Below are 26,742 nucleotides of genomic sequence, written 5' to 3' on the forward strand. Positions count from 1 at the left end.
TTTTTTTTTTTTTTAGATGGAGGCTCGCTCTGTCACCCAGGCTGGAGTGCTGTGGCCGGGTCTCAGCTCACTGCAAGCTCCGCCTCCCGGGTTCACGCCATTCTCCTGCCTCAGCCTCCCGGGTAGCTGGGACTACAGGCGGCGCCACGTCGTCCGGCTAGTTTTTTTTGTAGTTTTTAGTAGAGACGGGGTTTCTACTAGCCAGGATGGTCTCGATCTCCTGACCTTGTGATCCGCCCATCTCGGCCTCCCAAAGTGCTGGGATTACAGGCTTGAGCCACCGCGCCCGGCCGATTTAGTTTTTAAATAGATTTTGGGGTTGCAAGTATAGTTTTGCTACAGTAATAGATTGTGTAGTGATGAAATCTGAGCTTTTAGTGTAACCATCACTCGAATAGTAGCTTTTAGGTAATTTCTCATCCCTTGCCAGCCTCCTGCCTTTCCACATTTCTGAGTCTCCAATGTCTAGTATTCCATGCTCTATGTCCACGTGTACACATATTTTAGTTCCCACTTATAAATAAGAACATGTAGGCCCGGCACGGTGGCTCATGCCTGTAATCCCAGCTCTTTGGGAGACCGAGGCGGGTGGATCACAAGGTCGGGAGATCGAGACTATCTTGGCTAACACGGTGAAATCCTGTCTCTACTTTAAAAAAAAAAAAAAAAAAGCACATGTAGTATTTTATGTTCTGTTTATGGGTTATTTTAAGAAATATTTCAAGATAATAGCCTCTAGTTCTATCCATATTGCTGCAAAAGACATTATTTCATTCTTTTTTTAATGACTGAGTAGTATTCCAAGGTATATGTGTATATGCACACACTACAACTGTTGGTGGACCACGTGGGTTGATTCCGTATCTTAGAGATTTTAGGTTTTACTTATTATTTGAAGAGTATAGAATTTTCCCCTTTAAGGACTGTGAAGAATTTTAAAGTGGCCATCTTGAGCTTGAGGTAATATGTAAAAGAAAAGAGGAATTATGCAATAGTTTTTTAATATTTCAAGTGATTTTCAAGATCCATTACTTCCACGAGAAATTACTAATTTTGGGTAACTAACTCAAGAACACAAACTTTTGAATTAATAACCTTTTAAAAAAATAATTTCAACTTTTATTTTAGATTCAGGGGTACATGTGCAGGTTTGTTACATGGGTATATTGTGTAATGCCGAAGTTTGGGGTATGATTGAATCTATCACCTGGGAAATGAGCATTGTACCCAACAGAGTTTTCCAACCTCTTCCCCCCTCTCTACCTCCCATCCCAGTAGTCCCTAGTGTCTGTTGTTGCCACTTTTATGTCCATGAGTACCCAGTTTTTAGCTCCCACTTATTAGGGAGAACATTCATTATTTGGTTTTTTGTTCTGCATTAATTTGCTTAGGATAGTGGCCTCTAGCTGCATTCATGTTGCTGCAAAAGACATGATTTTGTTCTTTTTTATGGCTCCGTAGTGAATGAATAACTTTAAAGTGTTCCATTATTCCAAAATTAGTAAAGAATAAAGTGCAATATAAGAGGGCTTTTTTAAAAAAAAATCCTGAAAGGAGATTCTGAATATTATATTCTTAGACATAGATAAAATTATGTTATATTGGAGAATTTTTGATGTGGTTTAAGAGTTTGAGGCAAATGCACCTGGTTTGAATGCTCTTTCCTGGGTCTCTTGGGTTGAGTTATAAATTCTGTAACTGCTTTTCTCTTCTGCGGAGTGGGGATAATAATAGTACCTTCTTCCCAGGGTGGTGGTGAGGGTTAGAAAATAGATAATGACAAATATACTCACACATTTTTCAAAATGACATAGATTGCAAACAATCTAGTTAGCTGTTAATAGGGAAATAGTTGAATAAGTTATGGTTTAGCTGCACAATGGTGTATACAATGCAGTACTTTATGTATAGTACTTTATGTATTGATAATGGGAACTGTGAGATAGATTAAATGAAAAAAACTGAGGGTTAGAAGAGTGTGTTGTGCCATCATTTGTGTGAAAAGAAGGTGGAAGACACATATACATATTTATTTGTATAGGCTTATACTATCTCAGGAAAGATGCATAAGAAACTGTTACCTTTAGTTACTAGTGGGGAGGGGAATCCGGTACTTGAGGTACAGGAGTAGGAGGGAGACTTTCCTGTGTGTCTTTGAATTTGAACTATGTGAAAGTATTAGCTATTCAAGAAATTACATTTGAGTAATTTAAAATATCAAAAGAAAAATCAGATGTGGTATAAAAAGTTAGATAATGCATGTAAAGGATGTATTTATTTTATTTTTAAAATAAATGACAGCTGCTGTTAACCTGTTATCTCAGGAAGGGGTTGCATAAGGCATAGATGATAGGCCAACTGAACACAGTAGGTTGCAAATTAGATATCAGAAACTTGAATCTCTGTCCTTACTATGTCTTAATCTTGTTTGGCTTTTTGAGAAGTATAGAGAAGGGAGTTGAAAGTATTGTCATTAGTTCTTAAAAATGTGTGCAATATTCCCAGATTGAGTGCTTGTGAGCACAGATACAGTTACGGAATTTTGGAGCTAGAAAGGACTTTATAGATCATCTCTCATTTTAGAGGTGAGGAAACTGATGCTGCAAGAGGTTATTTCTTGAGGGGAACTCTGAAAAAAAGCAAGAGGTTCTGTGACTGCTCAGGGTCACCCCACTACGGAGTGGCAAAATCAGAATCTATACTGGGCCTGTGGCTCCCTGTCTTGTTTTCTTCCCACTGTGCCATTTGCATAGTAGGCTTACAAAGAATAACTATTATTTCCCCATTTTTTTTCTCCTACACCTTTTACAGCCATTCATTCTACTATTCATCTGTTGAAGCTGGGCAGCCCTCCACCACACAAAGAAGCCCGCCAGCGTCGGAAAGAACTCCGGAAGAAGCAGCTGGCTGAACAAGAGGAACTGGAGCGACAAATGAAGGAGCTCCAGGTCGCCAATGAAAGCAAGCAGCAGGAGCTGGAGGCTGTGCGGAAGGTGGGAATGGGCGCTGGGCTGGGAGAGGGCCTTTCATTCCCCTGCAGAAGCCATCGTGCCTTGCTTAGGGGCATTGGTTCTACCAAGACGAATGTAGTGCAGTTTTAGGGAGATACTTGTGGTGAACTGTTCTCAAAAGTGTTTCCAGACCATCAACTGAGACACACTGGTTTTCCTAGCCCTGAAACTATGTTGATCTCGGCAGCAAAAACATTTCTTTGGCTAGGAAGGAATATTTTTAATAATAATGAGCACAGTTGAATTTTGTCAGAAGAAGATGGGAAATTTCATTCCCTTGAGGATGTCAAGGCTGTTTTTAGTGACCTGGGCAAGGTGTGTTGCTTTTTAGTTTTCTCCTTAGCTCCCATCTTCACTCATGAGTACCTTGGAAGATGCTTAACTGTTAGTTTTACATACTATTTGGAGTTAAGATACAGTCTGGGTTAGCTTTTCCTTCCATCTCAAGGCCAGGAGGTCAAGTACCATACGCTGTATGAGATAGTTGATGTTCACTGGGAACAGTTCCTCGGTTATGTCATGATCCCAGGGGTGGTAGTGAGTTCCCAGTATATGGGTATGGTCTTTATTTGAGATACTTTTGTGCTGAGTCTGTCTGCCTTGAATCAGTGAGCACCTGCTAACCACAAGCTCAAGGACTCTTTCGTGCACATCTGTGCAAAAACTTTGCCCTGGGATATGGGGGCACTCATAATCTATGACTCCACATTCCTAGTGGGGTTCTCCCTTGGTAACCCATGGAAATGCCACATTGTGTGCTGAACTTCCTCTGAGTAGGGTAGACTCATGAAGATTTTAAAGAATGCTTTTATAATCTTAGGAGTTGCGTGGGCATATGTATAATCTTAGAAACAGTTATTACTATCACACACTTAACTTTGTAAAAGCAGCTCCTTGTTTCTGACTGCCTCCCGCCCCCGAAACACTCTTGCATCTTGCCTCTTTCTGCTGCAATACATTTTCTGTAAAAATTCCTTTTAAAGGTTACGCTGAGCACCTGCAGTATGTGATTGCTGCTGCTTCCTTCCACTGTGCACACATCAAAAGTGGGTGTTATGAGCGAATGCCGGGGAGCTAGAACTTGGTGTCCTTTTTTAGAATTTTAAAATTATAAAGTAGCTCATACCTGCAGAGGAGAATATGAAATATGTATATACAAATAATCATACAGTGAATACCCATGAATATACTACCCAGGTTAAGATAGATTATTGCCAGTACAGGTTGAGTATCCCTTATCCGAAATGCTTATGACCCGAAGTGTTTCAGATTTGGGATGTTTTTGGATTTTGGAATGTTTACTTTATATACCGTATTTATCAGTTGAGATCCTCTTGCCTCAGCCTCCCAAATCCAAAAGTCTGAAATCTGAAATGCTTCAGCGAGCATTTCCTTTGAGCATTATGTCAGAGCTCAAAAAGTTTCGGATTTTGGAGCATTTTATATTCTTTATTCAGATCTTTCACTCATCCCTAACCCCTGGAAACCACTGATCAATTCTCTGTTCCTGTATTTTTGCCTTTTCCAAATTGTCATGTAAATGGAATCATACAGAATGTACATTTTAAGACTGGATTATTTGACTTAGCGTTGTACATCTGAGATTCATACATCGATGCCCTTTTTAACTTTTAAACTCTGCCATCCAGGAGCATGTAGTGTTCTGCTCTGTATAATGTGAAGAAGGCATGCCTGGTGTTAGCAAGCTGTAGACCTATGTAGACAGCTTTCCCACTACCTAGGTTTATAGAATTATTTAGATGACTGATTTAGGATTCTTGGATAAGTGCTGAAAAATTCTTATAGATAGCTTAATAATCTTTGATTTTCTTGTCAACTAACACAGTTCTTCAATTTTTTCATGGAGACATTCTTAGAAAAACACAGCTTAGATGAATATTTAATTAAATTTATTTATTTTGAGACAGGTTCTCACTCTGTTCAGGCTGGAGTGCAGTGGTGCAGTGGTTGCTTACTCCCCTGCTCAAGAGATCTTCTTGCCTCAATATCCCAAGTAGCTGGGACTACAGGCTAATTTTTTGTATTTTTAATAGAGATGGGGTTTTGCCATGTTGCCCAAGCTAGTGTCAAACTCCTGGGTTCAAGTGATCCACCCACCTCAGCTTCCCAAAGTGCTGGGATTACAGGAATGAGGCACCATGCCCAGCTGAATCTTTTAATCATCTGGAATTAGGTTATGTATCTGTGGGTTTCTTAAAATTTGACAGGCCTCATTTTAATTAGAAGAAGGAATAAGAAATCATGGTAGTTTTTATAAATTAATAGATTTACTTAAAGAGTTTACTTAAATTTTATTTCTAGTTTTGTTTCTTTTAAAAAATCATTTGGGTAGGTTCAAAATACACAAATATAAAAAGGCAGCTGTGAAAGATTTCCTCCCCCTCCCCCACTTATGAATTTCCACCCCTTGCCCAAGGTAAGGAAATATGAATATACATTCTTATTTTCCCATTTTTTTTTTCTTTCTTTTTTTTTTTTTGAGACGGGGCTCGCTCTGTCGCCCAGGCTGGAGTGCAGTGGCCAGATCTCAGCTCACTGCAAGCTCCGCCTCCCGGGTTTACGCCATTCTCTCGCCTCAGCCTCCCGAGTAGCTGGGACTATAGGCGCCCGCCATCTCGCCCGGCTAATTTTTTGTATTTTTTTTTTTTTTAGTAGAGACGGGGTTTCACCGTGTTAGCCAGGATGGTCTCGATCTCCTGACCTCGTGATCCGCCCGTCTCGGCCTCCCAAAGTGCTGGGATTACAGGCTTGAGCCACCGCGCCCGGCCATTTTCCCATTTTTTAAACACACAAAAGTATATACCAGTATTACTGTTCTGCCTCTAGTTTATTTCACATAATTTATTTTTTAGACCTTTCCATATCAGTATAAAGAGAGTTTCCTCATTCTTTTTTATGGCTGTAGAGTATTCTGTTATACAACAGTGTCATTACTTAATCATTCCCTGTTAGTGAACATTTGGGTTGTTTTAATCTTTTAATAGGTAATGCTGTAGGGAATTATCTTGTACCTGTGTCATTGTCTATGTGTTCATACATGTTCTGGTATCTCTGGGGAATGAATTCTCGAAGTGGGAATGCTGGGTCAAAGTGTGTAATTATGAAATCCAGGCTGATGGACCAGCCACCATCTTGAGTGTTGCTATTCACTGTGCTGGAAGAAAAAGTGTTCTAGGGTTTGGCAGTGCAGTGCTCCAGCCCAGAAATGTCACACTATACTTCTATTTATAATATTTTGGTCAGAACTAGTCAGAACTTTCTGATGAGATGTCAGCTGTCAAACTTGCAGGAGTTCCCTTGTGTGTGGTAAATCATTTTTCTTTTTCTGCTTTTAAGATTATTTTTTGGTCTTTGTCTTTCAACTGTTTTACTGTGGTGTATGTGGGTATAGATCTCTTTGTGTTTATCCTCTTTAGAGTGTATTGAACTTGAATATGTAGATCAATGTTTTGCCTTAAGCTGGATAAGTTTTCAGCCACAAATATTTTTTCTGCTTTTTTCTCCCTCTTCTGATACTTCCATTATGCAAATGTTGGTAAACATAATGGTGTCCCACATTTCTCTAAGGCTGTGTTCATTTTTCTTCTTCTTTTTTTTTCTTTCTGTTTTCCAGTTGCATAACTTATATAGATCTATCTTTAGTAGATTTTTCTTGTAGCCCAAATATACTGTTGAGTCCCTCTCGTGAATTTTTCGTTGCAGTTATGGGACTTTTTACTTCCAGAATTTCCATTTGGTTCTTTCTGTGATTTATATCTCTTTATTATTCTCTATTTGATGGGATATTATCATTCCTTCCATTACTTCTGTAAGTATGTTTTCCTTTAGTTATTTGAGCATACAATATTTATAACTGCTTTGAAGTCTTCATGTGCTAAATCCACCATCTGGGCCTCTTCATAGGCAGTTTCCATTGCCTGCTTTTCCCCCTGTATGTGGGCCATACTTTCCTCTTTCTTTGCATGTCTCATAATTTATTGTAGAAAACTAGACATTTTAGATAATGTGTGGTAGCAACTCTGGATTCTGATTCTACCCTTCTCCCCAAGGGCCTGTTGTGGTTTGTTCCTTTGTTTAGTGACTTGGCTGAACTATTTCAGTGAAGTTTGTTTTCCTCACAGTGTGAAGCTTCTGACTATTGCTCCTCAGAGGCGCAGGCTTGGACAGGAGCACAGTCACCCTGTGAAGACCCTGATTTTTGCAGGGTACTCTTTGAGTGTCTTTCTCTGATCTCTCATTTAAGCTTTCCACCTCTGTTGGTACCACACCAACAGCTGTTAGAGTTCACTAATTTTGTTCTGTTGTTCTCCACAATGCCCTGAAACCTGAATTGCCTCACAGTCTGAGATCATTTAAATTCAGGCCTACATGTAGTCTTTAAGGTCAGTCTTTGAGACTTGTTCCTGCTACATGAGAACTCTTCTTGGCTGTCTCTTTCTCTGGTTCTGTCAGACATTTGGCTAGTCTGGCAAGAGCCGTGGCTCACACCTGTTAATTGCTTTGGGAGGACAGGGTAGGAGGATCACTTGAGGCCAGGAATTAGAGACCAGCCTGGGCAACATAGCGAGACCTCATATCAGTCAACCAACCAACCAACCAACAACACTCTTAGCTGGTCTGTGGGTTAGCGTGTTGTTCTCATGGAGCCACTGGCCTCCTCTTAATTCTCAGCCACTCTTGCCTGGAATAAAGTTTCTGCAACATGCAGCTGGGGACAAAGGGAAATTCTGGCAGTCAGCCTGCCCCTCTCAGGAAGTTATCATAGCCCTAGACTTGAGCTGAGGGGAGGAGAACCCTTGTTTGGGGTTCCATCTGCCAGGAGAAGAGCTTCCTTCTCACTGACACTGTGGGGGAGGGGAGGGAGTGCATCATATGCCACAGACCCTCACTGTTCTTACTGAGAGTTAGATTTTCTTAGATAAATGTTCTCCGTTTTAGAATGTCCTTAGCATAATTTCTAGAGACTTTTAAAGTTTTTTTTTTTTTAACAATAATTTTCACCAGTTATGGTTGTTTTACTGGGGAAAGGGTCTGTGGAGTTCCTCATGCCACCCTTCTAGAAATTGGTTCTGGTAAAAGTTATAAGGAATAATGTGTAAGATGACGAAACTGTACAGAAAGAACTCAAGAAACAGCTCTCGAATCTCATGAATGTGGCTGGGCATGGTTGCTTACACCTGTAATCCCAGCACTTTGGGAGGCTGAGGCGGGCAGATCATGAGGTCAAGAGATCGAGACCACCCTGGCCAACATGATGAAACCTCGTCTCTACTAAAAATACAAAAATTAGCTGGACGTGGTGGTGGTGTGCACCTGTAGTCCCTGCTACTCGGGAGGCTGAGGCAGGAGAATCACTTGAACCCGGGAGGCGGAGGTTGCAGTGAGCTGAGATCGTGCCACTGCACTCCAGCCTGGCGACAGAGCAGGACTCAGTCTCAAAAAATAAATAAATGAATAAAAATCTCATGAGTGCAATTGCAGGTGAGTTTAATTCAATGACTATACTAAAACTTTCTTTGCAAAATGTTGTTCAGGCTTATCAATAGTCTTTCATTTACCTAATTTATTTTATATGTTGACTCAGCAGATTGTTAGACTGGAATTCTAATGGAGCTAAAAGTTTTTATTCTATTATCTTCATTGAATGTTAAGAATGTTTGGCTTTTCTGGTACTTAAGTGTGACTGTCTCTCTCTCTAATGTACTTCTACTCTAACATCTGCTTTTCTGTGGATGGGTTTTTGATTGGCTAGAAACTGGAGGAAGCAGCATCTCGTGCAGCAGAAGAGGAAAAGAAACGCCTTCAGACTCAAGTGGAACTTCAGGCCAGGTTCAGCACAGAGCTGGAAAGAGAGAAGCTTGTGAGTGTCACGTGGCTGGAGAAAGCAGCTGCAGTAGCTCAGCTTGGGTTCGTGGGAACGGGGAAGGGCTGGAGGCTACAGTGAGGCATGTCATCAGCTTGGCTTTGCTACTGACCTGGAATGGGCTGTAGGGGAAGTTGCATGTTTGTTCATTCATTCATTATCTGTTTATTGAGCACCTTCTATGTGCCAGGCACTGTGCCAAAGATGTAATGGCAAAAGACATAAACCTTGTTTTCAAGACTCCTAAGTGGCAATTTATGGAGCCAGGCATGGTGGCCCACTCCTGTAATCCCAGCACTTTGGGAGGCCAAGGCATGAGGATTGCTTGAGCCCAGGAGTTCAAGACCAGCTTGGGCAATATCTACAAAAAAAAAAAAAAACAAGAATTAGCTAGGCCTGTTGGTAAATGCCTGTAGTTCCAGCTACTCAGGAGGCTGAGGTGGGAGGTTTGCTTGAGCCCAGGAGTTCAAGGCTACTGTGAGCTGTGATTGTGTCACTGCACTCTGCACTCCAGCCTGGGTGACAGAGCAAGTCCCTGTCTCCAAAAAATAAATAAATAAATAAATAAATAAATAAATAAATAAATAAATAAAAGACATTTGTGGAATGATGTGATAAATGCTTGGTTAGGGTGACTATATTTCCTAGTTTGCCTGGGAGAGTCCCTGCCATTCTGGTATAATTATTAATAACATTCCTTTTCATTCTCAAAATAGTTCTGATTTGGAAAATAAATAGTTATGGAAAAAGTAACCATAGGTTCCATGGCATTTCTCCTCTGTAATAAGCAAGGATGGCAGGGGTGAGATCCTGAAATTGTGAGAACATCTAGATTCTGATTTGTTGCTCTTGGCAGCTCTGGTTCATTCTAGAGGCTTCCATCTTCAAGAGACGCAAGATCCAGGTTGTCTTAGGTAGTTACCTGGTTAGCTAGAACACAGGTCTTCTTACATTGAGTGATACTCTGTCGGAGAGTGCTGAGTCCAGTGCCTAAATAGATGCATGCAACATTTCCTCTAGTCACTCTTTGTTATTTAGAGTTGAAAGAGATGTGTTTGTGGTTTCAGAGAAAAGAGGAAGGCAGATGTGACGTAGAGAAACAGCCGGAAGGTCTGGTCTTGTTTCCTCTCTGGTCCTTCTTATTGAGGACTGGCTTTCTCTTCTTTAAGTACAGGATGATCACATGCTCTCTCACGACTCTTATGAGGACAGAGTGAGCTAATGCAAGTGAAAATATTTTATCAACTGCAGAGAAGTAGGCCAATGTGTTTGTTATATTTAGGATGTTCTTGTAATTTTTAAGGCAGGGATTCAAAACTCTGTAATCCAGAAGGGAAAAACCATTAACTTACACAGACTAACTGAAATGCTTGAGTTCCCCTAGGGCTGGAGGTGCCCCAGAGAGTGGAGGCTGCCAGAGAAGTGCCAGAGGAATTCCATGCTTTCCTTCTTTAGTGTAACACTCTACTGTTCTGACTGGGAAAAGGTTCATTCCTTTTAGAGAAGACTCTATTGGTAAAAAGATTGTGACTTTAAGACAGAAAGGAATTTAGAGAGAAATTATACAGGGAAACATTTTTTTCTTGACTTGAGTCTTAAAATGTGGAGTGGAAGGGATGGAAAATACAGCAGGGCAGAACATAATTTAGGTTATAATTTGTTCTTCCTATACTCTTTCATTATTGCAATTGGGTGTGGTGCCCTCATCTCCTCCATCTTCAGTCCTTCAAGGATTGAAGGACAGGGTCCTGCCACGCTGATGGGCTGAGGCTGCAGCTGTAGGCAACCCCTCAGGTGGAGGGGAGGCTTTCCCTGAAAAAGAAGTCAACCTGCACTTAAACAAGACCCTTTTATACCAACAGATCAGACAGCAGATGGAAGAACAGGTTGCCCAAAAGTCCTCTGAACTGGAACAGTATTTACAGCGAGTACGGGAGCTGGAAGACATGTACCTAAAGCTGCAGGAGGCTCTCGAAGATGAGAGACAGGCCCGGCAAGATGAAGAGACGGTGCGGAAGCTTCAGGCCAGGTGCTAGATTGGTTTGCAGACTGCCTTTGTGTACTTTGCCTGGGCTAATACAGTTTCTTGGAATGACTAACACTCTGGTGGAGAGGGAGAAGTATCTCTGCTCTGGCTGTTACTGGGCTCGAGGTGCTGTCCAGATTAGAGAGACCATGGAGACTCGACTGGCTGGGGTGTTTCTTTTCATTCTGGGGCTCTGGGAAACCCTTGCTTCTGGGGCTAAATAAGGGCCTATTTTGGAGCAGTCTGGTAGGTATGTTTGATATGATACCCTTAGTCATATTTGAGAAAATCCACAAACCCAGAATTAGCTCTGATGAGAGCTTGGCATCTTCAATATGTTCCAGACCAGAGAGGGCCGCTGGTATGCAGGCAGGGGCCTGTTCGGGCCGAAGTTGCTGTCAGGTTTTGGGGAATAAGAAGGAAATATGCAGTTTCTATTTGGTCATTCAGGATTGGTAACATTCCTTCAGTAATTACTACTTGAAATCCTAATTTTAAAAGTATTTGAAACCTAGATTTTTTTTTCCCCTTAGAATTTTATTTATGATAGTCATGTTCTCAGATGAAAATTCTCAGTTTGGGGTCTTCATAGCAGCAGGGAGGATAAAATAAAATGAAGACTCCCAAAGGGAAAAATTGAGCATATCCTCTGCCAGTTTCTACTTTGCTGCCCCATTTACATTCTTTAAGATGTCTGGGATGGGAGACAACACTAAAAAGTATTTACTACAGTAGCAGCACATGGTCCAGTCTTTGATCTCTGACCCCCTGTTTTGGGGAGCAGTTATAAGATGAGCTGGGGTAGATTTTCCATGGCTGCCATTTTACATGTAGAGCAGCAAAAGATGTTTCATTAGTCTTCAGATAGGAAGAGAAAGAAGAAGCCATCTTTAGTTGTTTGTTTTGCCAAAAGTGACTTCAAAAATAAATAAATTGTTTTGGAAATTTAGATTTTAAATCTAATTTTAAAAAAAATTTTTTAAGGAAAATTATTTTCTAAATAGAAAATTAAGCATGTAGCATATTGCCTGACATTTATAGGCCCCACAGGTACAAACTTACTGCACTGTGAGGTTAACCAGGTTCTTGGAACTCCCTTCCAGTGCCACTGGGCAGTGATTTTAGCAGAAGATTCACTCTATGGGAATGTTTGAGTGCTGCGTGACGTCCAGAGTGACATTCTACATGACACTCAACATTTTTTGAGTCTCCTCATAATTTGAGCTGTGTTGAGAGTTTATAGATTGTTTTTGTGCAGAGAATTCACAGGTAAAATATGCTATATGTATTACTGCACTTTTGTGGGAAATATATTATGACACAGCAGAGACTAGATCACAGAGGGAACTGCATAACTCTAGAAATACTAGTCTTTGTTATTTAGTGTTTATAGGATGAGTGATATTTTTAAATAAGGGATAATTTTGGATAATTGAAGCCAGTGGTTTTTTAACCATTGTTATATATCAGAATCACCTGATGAAGCTTCTGAAAAATACACATGTAGGGCCTCACTCTAGATTTATTGAATCAAAATATGTGTGGATAGGAGCCAGACACGAGTGTTGTTATTTAAAAAGCTCTGGCTAGGCCACGTGTGGTGGCTCACACCTATAATCCCAGCACTTTGGGAGCCCAAGGCAGGAGGATCACTTGAACCCAGGAGTTTATGACCAGCCTGGGCAACATGGTGAAACCTCATCTTTTTTTTTTTTTTTTTTTTAAAAGGCTACTTGGGAGGCTGAGGCAGGAGGATCACTTGAGTCTAGGAGGTTGAGGCTATAGTGAGCTGCATTTGCACCACTGTACTACAGCCTGGGGGACAGAATGAGACCCTGTCTCAAAAAAAAAAACAACACAAAACAACGACGACAAAAAACTCCAGCTAATTATTTTGCACACTCTGATTTAAGCAATAGCAAAGTGGTTTCAACCTTTTGAATCCAGATGTAACTTCTACATACAGCTCTGATCTAATATGCTAAAAGTACTGCACACAAATTTAACTTTTTCTTGATGTGCAAAGGGCATTTTATGAATGTAATTATTTTATTATTCCAAATTATTTTTTTCTCTTAGTTTTTGGAACCTGAAATGGACAAATTTGCCCCCCCTGCCCCCCCCCTTTTTTTTCTGAGACGGAGTCTTGCTCTGTTACCAGGCTGGAGTGCAGTTGCGTGATCTTGGCTCACTGCAGCCTCTGCCTCCTGGGTTCAAGCGACTCTCCTGCCTCAGCCTCCTGAGTAGCTGGGACTACAGGTGTGCACCACCACACCTGGCTAATTTTTGTATTTTTAGTAGAGATGGGGTTTCGCCATGTTGGCTAGGATGGATTCGATCTCCTGACCTCATTATCTGCCTGCCTCGGTCTCCCAAAGTGCTGGGATTACAGGCGTGAGCCACCGCGCCCGGCCTAGTGGTCATTTTCAAGTGAAGTGTGTTCCTCTTTCCTGAAGTCACTGAAGGCTGTGCGTGATTCAGAGAGACTTTCTGTCAGATTGGCATGGAGGGTTTGTTCTTTGCTCCTCAGGATAGGCCTTTCTGGATAGAAAAAACAAGGGAAGTCATTCTGGAGTTGGGTTGGAAAACCAGCACTAATGAAATGAACATAATCTTACGCCAAGGGCCTGTGTAAAAGTCTGCTCAGTTAACTCTTCTCACTCCTTTCTTAAAGCAACAGCTAATCATTTGTGGAATATTTGGAATCTCATTATTCTTCTAATGGATAGTTCTTTCTCTGTCAGTATCTTAAGTTTACCCAGAGAAACTTTTTATAGTCAATTGTTTAAATAAAAGACAAGAACTTTAGCTTGAAACATCTAGGTCTTGTAATTTTAAAATTATGATTGAAGTTTTTTTTTAACTTTTAATTTTTGTGGGTACATAGTAGGTGTTTATATTTGTGGGGGTACATGAGATATTTTGATACAGGCATACAATGTATAATAATCACATCAGGGTAAATGGGGTATCCATCACCTCAAGCTTTTATCCTTAGTCTTACAAACAGTCCATTATACTCTTTTAGTTAGTTTAAATGTACAATTAAATTATGATTGACTGTAGTCACTCTGTGCGATGACATTTATTTTTTTATGTGTAATCCTGAAGGTGACGTAGCCTCTTCTGAATGAGAACTCAAAAGAAAACTGTTCATTTAAAATTTAGAAAACTTAAGTTACTGGCCGGACACCATGACTCACGCTGTAATCTCAGCACTTTGGGAGGCTGAGACAGGTGGATCCCTTGAGGCTCGGAGTTTGAGACCAGCCTGGCCAACATGGTGAAACCCTGTCTCTACTAAAAATACAAAAATTAGCTGGGCATGGTGGTGCATGCCTATAATCCCAGCTACTCGGGAGGCTGAGGCATGAGAATCACTTGAACCCAGGTGGTAGAGGTTGCATTAAGCTGAGATTGTACCACTGCACTCCAGTCTGTCTCAAAAAAGAAAAAAATGAAAAAGAAAAAAATAAGAAAAATCAAGTTATTGGAAAGTTCTTGAAGCTGAGCCATAATCTGTCCTATTATAACTCTTACCCACTTTGGATCTGTAACACCCAGGAGTACACCTTAGTCATGTCTGTATTCCCAGCAACTTGTACCTAGCACACAGTAAGTACCCAAGGAATATTTTTTGAATGAATGAATGGATCCAAGTTCTACCCAGTGGGGCCACATGAAACAACAGTCCCTCTTCCATTTGATATTATACTTTTCATATATTTGAAGGTTAAAGACTGGGCTCTGGAGTGAGGCCATGGTTTGTTTCCTAGCTCTGGTACTTTTAGCCGTGTAACTTGAGAGAATTACCAACTTTATACAGTTGTTGTGAAGATGAAATGAGATGATGCATGCAGAGTGTTTTAGAGTAATGCCTAGCATTTAGGAGTCACTCAGAGTGTGTTGCTTTCTGTTCCTTTATCTCATTTACAGACAGTGAAGATATATAATGTGTAGAATGTAAAAATAAGCATTCAAAAAAAGATGTTGACAGGCTAGAATGATGGTTTTAGACCAAGAAGATAATTTAACATATCAAAAGAACAAGCACAGGATCCAGGAGACTCGGCTTTATAGAAATTCATTTGAAAAGTTCTACAGTTTCATATCCCTGAAATGTGGTTGTCAAAACTCTATACACTCTTAGGCAGCCTTAATGAATGTGAAGTATCCAGAGCAAATGAGATAATTGTCCCTCTATAATGTGAGCTGTTATCTACCAGTCCTTGCTGTGTGGTAGGCATGTAAATACCTTATGTGCATTATCACATTTAATACATTAATAAACCTTTGATGGTAGGTGTAGTTTCTATTCCTTTTTTGATAAATGAGGAAGCTGATACACAGAAAAAGAGTGAGGCACTAAAGTTTAGTCAGGAGTCTTGTTTGCAGACCACAGAAACCACCTTGTATTAGCTAAAGCAATAAAACAATTTGTTGAAAGTTTCTTTTTTTTCAATGTGATTTGGATTTATTGATGCTTCGAAAGTTTCTTAAATAATTTGCCAGTTCCACAGAAAGGCAGGTGACCAGGCCTTGAACACAGGCAGGAACCACAGGGGGATGAGCAGCCTCAACTACAGCCCAAGCCAGGCCATGGGAAGAGTCCAGTGAGGATGCCACTGGCGCCCATGTTGGTACCAGGCATCAGCAGTGCCATCGCGCCTACTGTCACTCAACACTGGATGTTACTGCCACCAGCAAGATGAATTCTCTACTGGCTCTGCTTCTTTGTGCCAGTTGCTTCAGAGTCAAAGTTCCAGAAGGAGCATCTACTTAGCTAAGCCCAGCTTGTGCCTCCACCATACCCTAGCTGCCGAGGGGTGGGAGGGCAGGTGTCTGGCCTGTGAATTTGAATTTCCAGGTGCTTAGGCTGCCCAGCCTCTGAACTCCTTCATGTGTCTGGAAATGTCCATTACCCCTCCATACTTTTACCACTAGAATGAAAAACAGACCCATCCAGTATTGTTCATTCTCACATCCCCAGTGCCTAGAAAAGCATGTAGAAGGCACAAAAAATACACATCACCTGAGTGAATAAACTCAGCACTGGTCAGACCACATCTGTAGTGTTGTTTTCTATTGTGTACATCAAACTCCAAGAGACATCTGAGGAGACCTCAGTGTCTCCAAAGAAGGATATTGAGTCTGGAAGCTGGAGTGAAGGCTGGAGGTGGTCTTCTTAGAGAAGGATGTTCTCAGCAGGTAACAAAGCTGCCTTCCAGTTGCTGACGGGCTATCACAGGGAAGAGGGTGTAGATACTTCCTTTGTGGAACTAGAGTAGTGGATGGGAGAGCTCATCTTAGTATAAGAAAAAAGGCCACTGAACCTTCGTGTCTCACTTGCATCATCTCTAAAATACGAGTAACAGCACCTAAATTTACTGTGAGGATTAATTGAGAAAATACACTTGCCTCTTAGGCCAGTTCCTGGCACACATTAAACTCTGGATAAATGTTATTTTTTATTTCACAAAAGGGTGAAACTGAGAGAGCTTAGAGCAGGACACATGGGCTGCTTTACCAGCTTTGTGAATATGAGCTTCTCTGGCTCCTGCTTTCCTCCTGGTGAAATGAGAGGCGGATTAGACGACCTCAAATATTCTGTTGTCTAAAATGCTTCCCTCATCTGCTGGGTCAGGGTGGTGACTTGGGCAGGATTTGATCTGGAGCTTTCCTGCACATTGTAGGTTGTTGGAGGAAGAGTCTTCCAAGAGGGCTGAACTAGAAAAGTGGCACTTGGAGCAGCAGCAGGCCATTCAGACAACTGAGGCGGAGAAGCAGGAGTTGGAGAATCAGCGTGTCCTGAAGGAACAGGCCCTGCAGGAGGCCATGGAGCAGCTGGAGCAGCTTGAGTTAGAACGGAAACAAGCACTTGAGCAGTACGAGGTGATGAGACTTGGCCCTGCAAACTTCTGTATTTAAATTTTTGAAAAACATTTATCAATAATAGAATTATTTATTTAGCTGCCAAAATGAAGCTGTAGTAAGAATCTTGCTTAGCTGTAAGAAAGAAGAAAGAGGGCGTTTTTACAGGAGATAAGATGTATTATACATCCGTCAGAGGCAGAAACTGTACAGTAATTTGAACAGGGAAAGTTTAATATAAAACATTATTAACTGTAACAGGAAATTACCTACTGTGTTGTAAAGAAGGCTTTGAGAATGCAGGAATGGCAGACGTAGGGAGCAGCCACTGCCTCGAAGACTGAGGCAGAGCACCAGGGAGGGAACGGATCTGGAAGAGGATTCTTTGCTCCTTGCTCCGTAACCCCAGTGCTGTGATCCAGACCTCTGTGGAGAGGGTGCCTGGATGGCAGAAAAGTTTGTTGAGGTGCTGTGCCAGCAAAGCTCAGTGGGAGGCCACCTTTTGGGGCACTGGCAAAAGCTGCCCACAGGGAGGTGCTACAAAAACTCACCGGTGGTGAGCACTTTGGGTGTTCTGAGTGCCACAGGAGCCACTGAGTGGAACCTAGAAGAAAAGTCCCTCCCTCATCGTGTCCCTGCAGCACCCTCTAGTGACAAAGCTTTATGCTGCCAGCTAGTTAGGGAGAATTATTTTAGTATCACCAGCAGGACGGTTCAGGGTGGATTTGGAGTGGAGAAGCAGTAAACTGTAACTGGCACACAGAGCCATACACCCATTGTAATTAGTGTGCAGATGGTAGAAGAATAGGCTTTGGAATCAGACAGCCTGGGTTCCAATTCTGGCTCTACCATTTCCTGTTGTGTGACCCTAGGCAGGTTACTGACCTTCTCTGAACCCATTTTCACTCTGTACAATGGGGTAATAGTAATTCCCGCTTCTTAGAATGGGCTATGAGAGGATTTAATGAGATAATTCACAAATATGTAGTAAGGGCCCAATAGTTGTGATTTGGTTCTTAAACTACCTGTGTGTCTGCATAGTCCAAAATCCACTTTTGTTTCAGGAAGTTAAAAAGAAGCTGGAGATGGCAGCTGATAAGACCAAGAGCTGGAAGGACAAAGTGGCCCATCATGAAGGATTAATTCGACTGATAGAACCAGGTAACAACAGACTCTATGAAGTAATCATTTTAATTTTAATTTAATTTAATTAATTAATTTATTTATTTATTTTGAGACAGAGTCTTGCTCTGTCGCCCAAGCTGGATGGAGTGCAGTGGTATGATCTCGGCTCACTGCAAGCTCGCCTCCTGGGTTCACACCATTCTCCTGCCTCAGCTTCCGGAATAGCTGGGACTACAGGCGCCCGCCACCACACCCGGCTAATTTTTTGTATTTTTAGTAGAGACGGGGTTTCATCGTGTTAACCAGGATGGTCTCGATCTCCTGACCTCGTGATCTGCCTGCCTCAGCCTCCCAAAGTGCTGGAATTACAGGCGTGAGCCACTGTGCCCAGCCCATATATTTATTTTTAAATTTATTTTTCTGTTTCACTTGTGTATTTGAATTGTACTAAAGAAACTTTTTTAGCCCAAATGTAAAAAAAAAAAGCTGTTTAGGGTAAGTTTCTCTTGAAAACCTTATCCCCTAACAGGTAAGAGTGCCCAGTTAATCCCCTCGGTATACATCTTCTAATTGTTTTAGCTGGTATGACATTTATGGATGTTCCTCAAAGAAGAAATAAAGTAGGAAAGTTACTATTTTGTCTGTAGAAAAATGATGGGGTACCCTGAAGAATACAATACTTCCTGTATTTAAAGCATGTTTGTCTCTTAGGTTCAAAGAACCCTCACCTGATCACTAACTGGGGACCTGCAGCTTTCACTGAGGCAGAACTTGAAGAGAGAGAGAAGAACTGGAAAGAGAAAAAGACCACAGAGTGACTGAGCTTGCTGGCAGTCACATCAGTTATGTAGATACTGCATGGCAGGGGAGCTTTACGCTAAAGACAAAAGAAATGGCTTTGGGGGCCGGGTGCGGTGGCTCACGCCTGTAATCCCAGCACTTTGGGAGGCCGAGGTGGGTGGATCACCTGAGGTCAGGAGTTCAAGACCAGCCTGGCCAACCTGGTGAAACCCCTTCTCTACTAAAAATACAAAAAAAAATTAGCTGGGCGTGGTGGTGGGCGCCTGTAATCCCAGCTACTTGGGAGGCTGAAGCAGGAGAATCACTTGAACCTGGGAGGCGGAGGTTGCAGTGAGCTGAGATCATGCCATTGTACTGCAGCCTGGGTGACAGAGTGAGACTCCATCTAAAAAAAAAAAAAAAAAAAAAGGCTTTGCTGCTTTTAACTGTTCTTCCTTCCATGCCTCTCCAAGTGCATCAATATCCTAAGGAAGCCTTCTTATTTATCTTCCTGCAAACAAGGGCTACCTGAAAAGAAAAAAAAAAAAAAGTCAACATTGTCAAGCTGTTTATTTACTCTTTCTTTGAAAACATCACCTTCTGAAATTTGTCTTTTAGCTCTCTCAGATTCTTCCCCAAATGAGGCAGGGTGCAGACAGCACAGTCAGCTCTGCAGAGTTTGGAGGGGCTCACTGCCATTGGGTACTCAGAACCTCTGTGGACTGGATGTTAGCTCTTTCCTTTGGCAGCGTGTTTCCTTTGTTTCCTTCTCTGAGTATGTGCTGTTAAACTAGATTGGCCGGTTTGCTTTCCATTCCCTGACACTTGGCGTGGAATGCCTTTGACCATTGGTGCTCTGACAGAGAAGTCACGGAGTCACTGCCATTTCCTGGTTGCCCTTTTGGAATGTAATCCTGTTAGTAGAGGTTTTCTAGCTTCTGCTAAGATACTTCTTTCCCTAACCATCATACACGTGGCATGTTTCATTCCCATCTCCTTTCCCCTCACCTTAAAGGAGACTACCCCTTTGCCCCATATTGTCAACCTAATTTTCTCTCATACTCTCTCATTGAATGATGTGCTACCAGGTATATGCCAGGCTGTGAGAGGATTATGCTGAGTAGTAGAAAGAAGCTAATTTGAAATGAAAATTATTTGGATCATAAAGAAAGCAGATGAGATGCACATGGCTAACAGGAAGTTGACTGTATGTCTGCTAGTTAGATTCAAAACATCATAAAGATGATAGCATGTCAATATATTAGCCTAGCCATAATGTTAGCCTTTGTTAGGTGGGCAGCTTTTCTGCCTTTTCCCTTCCTCTATAGTGACAATGGAGAAAATATCCAATAGAAATAAGTGTAACAGGGAAATTGGGATCATAGTTTATATGCATCTGATTTGAAAGGAGTATTAAGGAAGGTTTTCTATCTATCTTTAGATTAAAAAGAACATTTATGAAATCAAGCCTTCTAACACTAGTTATAATTGAGAAGCAACAGTAACTCCATGGACAGCAATCAAGCTTAAAATTGTAAATAAATATGAGGATAATTCAGTTGTTGCAAAAAAGGGCAGAATTCAGTAGAATACAGTCCTTTTCTCTCTACAAGTATTAAATGAGGACAGAGAACCTCAGGTGTTCTTATGCTAGTGCTTGCTGAGTGCATACTAAGAAAGCAATTCCAAACAGATGTATACATCGAGAGAGAGTGGTATTAGAGGTTTCAGTGTATGTATTTATTTACATGAGAGGAAACTGGAATATAATCCCATAAATTATCACCTTTTATGACAGGAAAATATTTGCCAATGAAGAAATGGTCTGTAGGTATTTGTGTTAAGATTTTGGGCTGTTTAATAAAAATGTAACTTTATTTAATGATTTCTTATAGTTGCCTTTATAAAGTTTATTGTCTAAAATATTTTTGTATCATGTGCCTTTGAAATTTGCCAGCTGATTTGGGTGTTGGATTTCTGCCCAGACATTTATCAGTATTACCATTTTATTCAGTAGCTGGCAGGTGTATAGGCCAATGAGACTTAGGTAAGGAATGGAACCTTTCCTGTGGTTTGATTGCACATTACACCAGAAGACTCCAGTATCCGTCATTCCAGAATGAGGAAAAAGTATTTTACAAAGAACCTAGTCACCTATGTGAAATCTATGGGATGGAAACAGTGTGGCCTTGGGAGTCAAATAGTCTCTGCATGGTGGGGAGGGTCATGATGGAATATGTGAATTTCTACTTCTAGAAGTTGTGAAATAGGCCCCGCACTTTTGCAGAATGTCCTTCCTTAAACCTGGCTTATTCCACAACTGTAGCTGATAACATGACCTGGGGCTTAGCTGCTCTAGCCCTGGGTTCTTGAAGACCTCACTGCCTGGCCCCTGGTCATCCGCCTAAGGACTACCTGCTGTCTGGTCACATGTGGACCTTGACATGACCAAGCAGTCATATATGTGGTTGCGCAAAAGCTTTCTGTTTAATGCGTAGTGTTATTACATCTTGGTTTTCAGTGGCACTATGTCTAGAAGGCAAAATCCTTTTAAACAGTGCTTTGGCTAAGATAGATACTTGTGAATCAAAGATGGCAAAGAAGTGAACTAAGTGTATCCCATTTGGAATTATATTTTGATACTAAGTGAATTCTTCCTAATATTTAAAATGGTTTCACCTGTCAAAGGGCCAACAGAACTCTTGGTTTTACTTTTGTAATTACTGTACAGAAAACTTCAGGATTGTTTGAGTGCTTGTCATCAGGTGTTTTCCTTAATAAGTAGGGATATGATCATTCACAGGAATTATACATGAAAAAAGTTTTGAAATGTATTTTGTGATGTGCTATGTTGAGAGGAAACCAAATATTTATGATTTTAAAACATTAGTATGAAACCATTGTACAATGTAATATGCTCAAGTTTCTCAATTTTTTGCTGATTTTCTAAGATACATTAAAATGTTTTGTATTTTTTTTTTAAGTAAAATGGACCCAGTAAGAAAATTAAAAATACCAGAATATACATTTAACTGTCTGATTTAATAAAACAGTGGGGGTAAAGTTGGGTGTATCTGTATGTATTTTCATATAATGAGATGGACTTTGGTTTAGGGACACTTCCTGAAAACACTGGGTTTGGAGTTTAGAACCCAAGAAGTTAGCTATGGCCTCATCTTTGGTGTTTGAGTCACGAATGTGGGCAAGCCATGGCTGATGTGTCAGCTCACAAACGGGAACTTACAAAGATGATTTATCATTCATTGTTGCTGTTACCTTAAAATTTTCTTACCTCTGTTTTCCTTAGTTTTCTTTTATGCCTTTCAGTTTTCTTTCACCAGAGTAAACCATGTGGCTTTTGTTTGTTGTTGTGGTTTACATTGTTGCCAAGATAAAATGCCTATTGTGGACTAAGTCCAGCTTGAGTGTATATTGGAAAGCTGATCTTTCCCTCTTGGAGGGAGGGAGAGGACACTGGTTGGTGTGTTTAAAAACTGTTCTTTCTGAGGCGGGCAGATCACGAGGTGAGGAGATTGAGACCATCATGGCTAACACGGTGAAACCCTGTCTCTACTAAAAATATTACCGGGCGCGGTGGCGGGCGCCTGTAGTCTCAGCCACTTGGGAGGCTGAGACAGGAGAATTGTGTTAACCCAGGAGGTGGAGCTTGCAGTGAGCTGAGATCGCGCCACCGCACTCCAGCCTGGGCAACAGAGCGAGACTACATTTCAAAAATAAAAAAAAACAAACTCTTCTTTCTCTATCACAGTGGTTCTCAACTGGTGGTGATTTTGCCCTCCAGGGGACGTTTGGCAATGTCTGGAGACATTTTTGGTTGTCACAACTGGAGGGACTGTTGCTGGCATCGTGTAGGTAGAGGCCAGGGATGCTGCAAAACATCTCACAATGCCTAGGACAGCCCCCAGTAACAGAATTATCCGGACTAAAATGTCAGTAGTGGCAAGATTGAGAAAACCTGCTCCACAGAAAGGCAAGTTCTGTTATCCAGAACACTTGCCTTTCAGATGTCCTAGGAGTTGACTGACCTCTTCGGTGCAAATGAGGAGCACCTGGAAGGGAGAATGCCTGTTTCTCTGTGAGCTGGCAGAGAGCAGAGGGCAGGGACCTCTGACACACCCAGAGCCTCTGGAGGGGGTTGCTTTGGATATATTTTAAAGACTATGATGCAAGTTGCTGAAGCGTGAAGTGTAAAAGCTGCCATAACCCTGATTTCTTTCCAGGTGCTGAAACACGGGGTGAGTCTGTCAGCACCATTTAGCAGCTTGTGAGGAATGAATGTTCCCATTTGCCACTCAGGTGGTGATGTGTCCTGCACAGCGCTTGTGCTTGTTCTAACTGGCCAAGCCTTAATTGCAACCTTCTGGGTAGTTCCAGCAAGGCACAGCTGCCCTAATGGGGTGAGGATCCGGTGAATAAGGTCAAGACATAATGAAAAGGTGGGAAGAGGCACTCCTCAGCTTTTACAGTGCAGCTCAGGAGGTGCTCCAGATTTCTTAAAGGATCAGTCTTGGGAATAGTTTATGGAATCTCTATTTCTTTCCTCTCTTTCCCCCTCTACTCCTTTCATTATATATTAGAGACTGTAATAATCACCTCCCTACTTCCTACTTGGCAATATCCACTAAAGCTAAAAACAACAGCTACCCTCTGGCCCAGCAGTTTCCACTCATTTCAGAGAAGTGAGGCTGGTGTCCACCAAAAAACTTGTATAAGAAGATTCACAATAGTTTTATTATAATGGCCCCAAACCAGAGACACCCAAATACCCACCAGTAGAGAATAGACGAATTGTATATCCAGACAAAGGATACTACACCTAAACTAACATAAAATTAACATATTATAGAGAGATGCAACAACATGGCTGAATCTCATGGACATCATGTTGAGCAAACAAGCCAAACACAAAAGAGCACATACTATATGATTCCATATAAATTTCCAAGACACTGCTAATCAGTGGATTTAGAAGTGAGGGTGGGAGGCGGGTGACTGTAAACTGGGAAGGGACACTTGAACTTTCTGGGATGCTGTAAATGGTGGTTACATAGGAAAAAACGATCAACTTTACACCCAGGATTTGTGCAGTTTACTGTCTGTAACTGCAGTGCCTCTAGAATGCCTGAACTGGCTCACCTTTAAATTTTTTTTTTTTTTTTTTTCCCAATGGAGTCTCGCTCTGATGCTCAGGCTAGAGTGCAGTGGTGTGATCTCAGCTCACTGCAGCCTCTGCCTCCCAGGTTCAAGGGATTCTCCTGCCTCAGCCTCCCAAGTAGCTGGGATGACAGGCATGTGCCAGCACACCCGGCTCATTTTTGTATTTTTAGTAGACAGGTTTCACCACGTTGGCCAGGCTGGTCTCGGAACACCTGACCTCAATGATACACCCGCCTCGGCCTTCCAAAGTGCTGGGATTATAGGCGTGAGCCACTGCACCTGGACTCACGTTTCAATTTGCAGAGAAGGAACTAGAAGGGGACATGCGAAATCTGTACCGGACTTCTAGGATGCTGTTCATTATACTACCCACCTCCTCTCAGGTCCTGATTACATTTTTATGTCAAACATTTAATTTCTCAGTTCCCCATCACCCAGCTGGTTGCCATGTGCCACCCCTACATGCAGAGGAGGGCCCTGACCCTTTCTAGTCCTGTGCTCAGCTTCCATTGAGGCTTCTGAGGCTCCCGAGTCTTTGGCCCTGGGTAGTGGATACATCTGTGGTGGACACTAAATTCCAAGCGGGGCTACACTCATCCGCCTTTTCCTGTTCCCACCACACAGACGCAGTCCATGGTCTCTTAGGGTTGTGCACCCACAGGAATGCAGGACTTTGTTTAAATCCCCAACAGCAGTTCACAGGGGCCAGCTGAGGTCCAGCAGGACTTTAGGAGTGGGTAGAGGAAAACTCTGTCTAGCAAACCCCATTCTGCAGCCCACTGCCCCCTCCTCCTCATCGGAAGTTCTCGTTTCCTGTTCCATTTCACCCTGCCTCTCCCCCTTCAGCAACACTTTCTGCTTGAACCAGCAACCCATGGGGGTTTCAGGGAGCAGCCTCCCTGCCCCACTTTCTGCATTTTCCCTCTGTTTTCAGGTTCCGTTTTCTTCCTGATGCATGGACCGGGACCATCCTGAGCAGCTCCCCTGGGAAGACTGTCCTCCCACAGGCTGGTTTCAGGGGATACCAGGGCTGCTGCACCTCCAAACTCATCGGTTTTCCACTCCCCTCAAAGTCCAGGCTGATAAGAGACCAGCGTCACTGTCCAACTCTGCCAAACATGTGTCTCCATTCCCATTTGGAGGGTGTGTCTGGAATCCTTGTTTACAAGGTGTAGAGGTGGAAGACTTCATCCCAGAGCCCCATGGCCTTGTACATCTGACTGCAGTTAGCTGGAAGATGGTTAAAGCAATGAATGGCTTTTTTTTCTAAAGCTGTTGCCCTCCCAGCCTGGGCTACAAGCAGTCAGTGCTTGAATCTTCCTCCCTACCTCCACCCCAATCAGGCCTTTAGGGCACTAAGTTGGAAAGGAGCCTGGACATCAGAGTCAAACAGGCCTGGGCTCTACTGTGGTTTTATCTTACTGTGTCATCTTGGGTGGGTTAGGATACTGTACAGGTGATGTGTCCTCACGGTGTCACACCTGAGGCACCTGGTGTTTTGTCTTCATGCATGTTCTTTAGAAAGTCATGTGGAGGGGGGTTTTCCATCTGGGCTGGGCCAGGCCACTTAATGGGCATGTTGCTGGTGGGCTGGCCAGTTCTGAGAAGATCTGGCAGGTGACTGCGGTAGGTCAGCCATTCAAGGCTACTACTGGAGAGTTTGGGAAATACCTCAGGTGCTCTATGCATGTCCACAGGCAGGTCTGTAACTTTTGAGGTGTCCGGCAAAGGCAGGTATCTGGCAAATCTGTGAATGGATGAGTGAACAGATGAGGTCCTAGGTGAGGGCAACAGCCCAGCAACACACTTCCCCAGTCACACCTGCTCTTTGGAAGGTTCCAGCGAGGCTGTGGAGAGGACCCAAGAGCCTGTGACTGCCACCTCCCAGTAGACCCCAAGGACCTCCAGCCTCTGCTCTCCCCTCAAGGGTCCTGTCACTCCGTTGGTGGCCATTAACTGTGGGGGCCAGAGCTGTTCTCCACTCTACCTCCCAGGGCCTGTATCAGCCGATGACGGTTCCTGCGGCTTGTAATGTTCCTGCTGATCTGCCTCACTCACTACCTGTCACTTCTGATGAACTTTCCCAAAAGTCAGCCCAGAACTCCTTAAGGGCAGGGGCAGCCTGTTGTGGTAGTTCCAGCACCCTGTACCAAGCAGGTTCTTAGTAAATGCTGGCTTTTGAGTGGCCCCTTTCTGAAATAAATTCCTTGTTCTCAAATATATCCTGGATCTGGTCCCCTTGGGTCCAATCAGAGCTTGAACCAGACAGCAGTGACTGACCACCTCAACTCTCAAGAGTTTCTGGTTTATTTGGAGGCTCTACCCCACGTTACCCTAATAAGGCTGGGAACTCTTGCCTTTCTTTTATCTTAAAGGAAGTTAATCCCAGCATATGTGAAAGATGGACCATCCACCCCAATGCCTCAAGTCCTGGGCTTTATTTCTCCATTTCTCCCAGGGGGCCCTGGGAGTCTATATGCAAACAGAGATACTAGAAAGTTAACTTCCAGAAATCCCCTTGATAGGCCAGTTTGTCCCCCTCTGTCTCTCCATGTGATTTTTTTTTTCTTCAAAAAATAACTTTTGTAGTTTTTTTTTTTCCTTATCACCAATACATACCCAATATGGAAATTTGAGAAAAAGCAGGTATGTAAAAAAATAAAATGCTGGCCGGGCGCGGTGGCTCAAGCCTGTAATCCCAGCACTTTGGGAGGCCGAGAGGGGTGGATCATGAGGTCAGGAGATCGAGACCATCCTGGCTAACACGGTGAAACCCCGTCTCTACTAAAAAATACAAAAAACTAGCCGGGCGAGGTGGTGGGCGCCTGTAGTCCCAGCTACTCGGGAGGCTGAGGCAGGAGAATGGC

At 42.4% G+C, this 26,742-nt stretch overlaps 1 protein-coding gene across 1 annotated transcript in view; it reads left to right on the forward strand.

Annotated features, from left to right (window-relative positions):
* Positions 1 to 21,727, forward strand: part of SWAP70 (switching B cell complex subunit SWAP70) — an 88,107-nt gene extending 66,380 nt beyond the window's left edge. The window contains 6 exon segments of the mRNA XM_017891443.1: positions 2,812 to 2,993; positions 8,785 to 8,892; positions 10,758 to 10,924; positions 16,615 to 16,813; positions 17,857 to 17,953; positions 18,629 to 21,727. Of these exon segments, the coding sequence (XP_017746932.1) occupies positions 2,812 to 2,993; positions 8,785 to 8,892; positions 10,758 to 10,924; positions 16,615 to 16,813; positions 17,857 to 17,953; positions 18,629 to 18,735 (860 nt within the window). The 3' untranslated portion in view covers positions 18,736 to 21,727.
* The last annotated feature ends 5,015 nt before the right edge of the window (positions 21,728 to 26,742 follow it).

Source organism: Rhinopithecus bieti, unplaced genomic scaffold (genome assembly GCF_001698545.2).
Source record: "Rhinopithecus bieti isolate Rb0 unplaced genomic scaffold, ASM169854v2 scaffold_20891, whole genome shotgun sequence".
NCBI lineage: Eukaryota > Metazoa > Chordata > Mammalia > Primates > Cercopithecidae > Rhinopithecus > Rhinopithecus bieti.